Source organism: Emiliania huxleyi, assembly GCF_000372725.1.
Source record: "Emiliania huxleyi CCMP1516 unplaced genomic scaffold EMIHUscaffold_700, whole genome shotgun sequence".
Taxonomy (NCBI): Eukaryota; Haptophyta; order Isochrysidales; family Noelaerhabdaceae; genus Emiliania; species Emiliania huxleyi.
The window spans coordinates 5,690-8,115 of NW_005196754.1; the positions used below are offsets into that span (position 1 = coordinate 5,690).

At 65.4% G+C, this 2,426-nt stretch overlaps 2 protein-coding genes across 2 annotated transcripts in view; one reads left to right on the forward strand and one right to left on the reverse strand.

Moving 5' to 3' along the window:
* Positions 1–404: 404 nt before the first annotated feature.
* EMIHUDRAFT_120739 (hypothetical protein) lies at positions 405–1,457 on the reverse strand (the record flags this gene model as incomplete). Its single annotated transcript, XM_005761555.1, has 2 exons — positions 405–732; positions 865–1,457. The coding sequence occupies 2 exons, from the start codon at positions 1,455–1,457 to the stop codon at positions 405–407; spliced, it is 921 nt and encodes a 306-aa protein (XP_005761612.1).
* A 325-nt stretch (positions 1,458–1,782) lies between these two features.
* EMIHUDRAFT_248737 (hypothetical protein) overlaps positions 1,783–2,426 on the forward strand; it is a gene marked incomplete at both ends in the record, with an annotated part of 1,950 nt that continues 1,306 nt past the window's right edge. Inside the window, 2 exons of the mRNA XM_005761556.1 lie at positions 1,783–2,033; positions 2,159–2,359. Of these exons, the coding sequence (XP_005761613.1) occupies positions 1,783–2,033; positions 2,159–2,359 (452 nt within the window). The remainder of the gene's footprint in view (positions 2,034–2,158; positions 2,360–2,426) is intronic.

A 2,426-nucleotide genomic window follows, 5' to 3' on the forward strand; every position in this document is an offset into this window, starting at 1 on the left:
TGCCGCACACGCCTCCTGCGTCTACTTGGGTTTGTCCGCGACACATCGCGGGAGATACACGCCCCCTCTGCGCGGCACGGGGTGCCCATCGAATATCACCCCCACACCCCCGCCGGCCCGCCGGGGCGTAAATTCCACCATTGCACCAAAGACTTTTTACTCGTGAGTTGGCGTCTGAGTACTGAGAGACAGCTGGTCTGACAGTGCCCAACAGCCCGACAGACGAGATCACCTGACAGCACCTGACAGCCTGTGACAGCCAGGGCTCAGCATCTCACAGTAGCGAGGTGTCCGTTTTATTGTTTATTTGATATTTCCGAAGGTATAGTTGCCGGTAACTCGAGGACAGCAAGCTCCGCGCCTACGCCCTATCGAAGCCCCTACACCGCCGCCCCCTCCCCACATCACATCTTCAGCCCGTTGAAGACGCCATTCTTCGCATTGCCGTCCTTGTCGCTCTCGACAATCTCAACCACCTTGTTGCTCGCCTTGCTGTCAAAGAGCGCGGCGACGCTCACGTCGGCGACGAGGTCGCGCGAGATCTCGCCCGAGTTGAGCGTGTTCTCGCCGCTGACGAAGAGCGCGCCCGTCGGCGGGTCCGCCTTGAGCCCGCCCGGGCGCACAATCGTCCAGTCCATGCCCGACTTGCGCAGGTACTGCTCCGCCACCAGCTTCTCCTCGAGCACGTTGCCAAAGGCGTTGGTGATCTTGTAGCCGGCCGAGTCGAGCTGCCTGCGGACAGGCACAGAGCTGTCAGCGAGGCACGGAGCTCGCTCAGGCAGCGGTGCAGCGTGCTGCTGCTGTGCTGTCGTGCGGCCGCTGCTGTGATAATGTTCCGCGGTGCACAAGGACAGAGGCACGCACCCCCACGCGCCGGCGTCGGTGAGGATCGACGAGACGAGCACCACCTTCTTCACGCCCGCCACCTTGGCCGCATCGATCAGCTTCACCGTCCCGACGTTGTCCACAGCGTGCGCCGCGTCGTTCATCTTGAAGGGGTTGCCGGGGACGAATCCAACGGCGATTACCAAGCCGTCTGCGCCCTTCAGCGTGCCCGCCATGTCGTCGACACTCGCCTTCTCCACGTCGAGCGGCGCGAGGCTCACCGCACTCGCGTCGATCGCGGCGCCCTTCTCGATCATCGCGCCGCGCACCTCAATCTTGGACTCGGACAGCTTCTTCGCCGCCTTTGCCGGGTCACGCACTCCTCCCACCGCTGTCACGCCGCTAGTCTTGGTGAGCAGCTGCAGGCAGCGCCGGCCGGTCTGTCCCGTCGCGCCGGCCACCACCACGGTCTTCATGTCTGCAGCGTACGTCGGGAGCGGCCCTCCGCAGAGCGCAGACGTGGTTGCCGCGAGAGCCGCGGCGCCGCCCGCGATCGCCTCGCGGCGGTCAATCGCGAGGGCAGGCGAGCCGAGCCGCACGGCAGCGGCGGCGGGGCGCGATGCGTGCGCCATCGGCGCGGCGGTGAAGCCAAGGCAGGAGTGTAGCGCGAGCCACATACAAATGATCAGTGTGTGTGAGCGGTGTGTGTGTCGATGTGTCGGCAGCGCAGTCAAGTGCGAAGCTCAATGCAGCCCGCTGTGCTTTCTTTTTCCCTCCAACCTCCTGCTAATAGCTTCCGTTTGCCCCGTTTTAGGAGAGTAGACTCCTGCCGTGAAGGAGTGTAGACTCCGTGAAGGAGAGTAGACTTAGACTGGCCGTGAAGGAGTGTAGACTGCTGCCAGCACAGTTGTTTTTCTCCTTCCACCCACACCGCTGTCACGGGCGGCAACGCCCCCGATGCCGCAGCCCGTCACCTCCTACTACTGCCCCGGCAGCCTCGACACCTCCGCCATCTTCGCCATCTTCATCGCCAGCCTGCGCGCCGTCTCGTGCGCCGGCGCAATTGTCGTCGCGGGCTTGTGGATGGCGAGGCGCGGCGTGCTGACTCGCGGGCTCTCCAAGGGCCTGTCCCAGTTCTCGGTCAAGCTGGCCATCCCGTGCCTCCTCTTCACCTCGGTGGTGCCCGGCGTGAGCCCCTCGCTGCTCGCGTACGGCTGGCCGCTGCTGCTCCTTCCCGCCGTCTACCTCCTGCTCGGCACGCTGCTCGGGCAGCCACGCCCCCGGCGGCGGCGGCGCTCCCGGCGCTCCGTGACGCGTCCGCGCGCCTCCGTAGGCTCCTGCTGCTCGTCGTCCTGCGGCCACCCAGCGACTTTCGGCTCGGCACGGTGGCCGCCTGCGCCTTTTACAACACAACGTCGATTCCAATCATCCTGCTGTCGGTGCTGCAGCAGACGCTCTCGCGCTCCATCTTCGCGGAGCTCGCCTCGCCGCTCCTCTTCCTCTCCCTCCAGCTGCTCACCTACCCGCTGCTGCAGTGGCTCTCCTCCGTCGCTCTCATCGAGGCCTACGCCCACTTCGCTCCACGCCACTCCCTCGCCGCT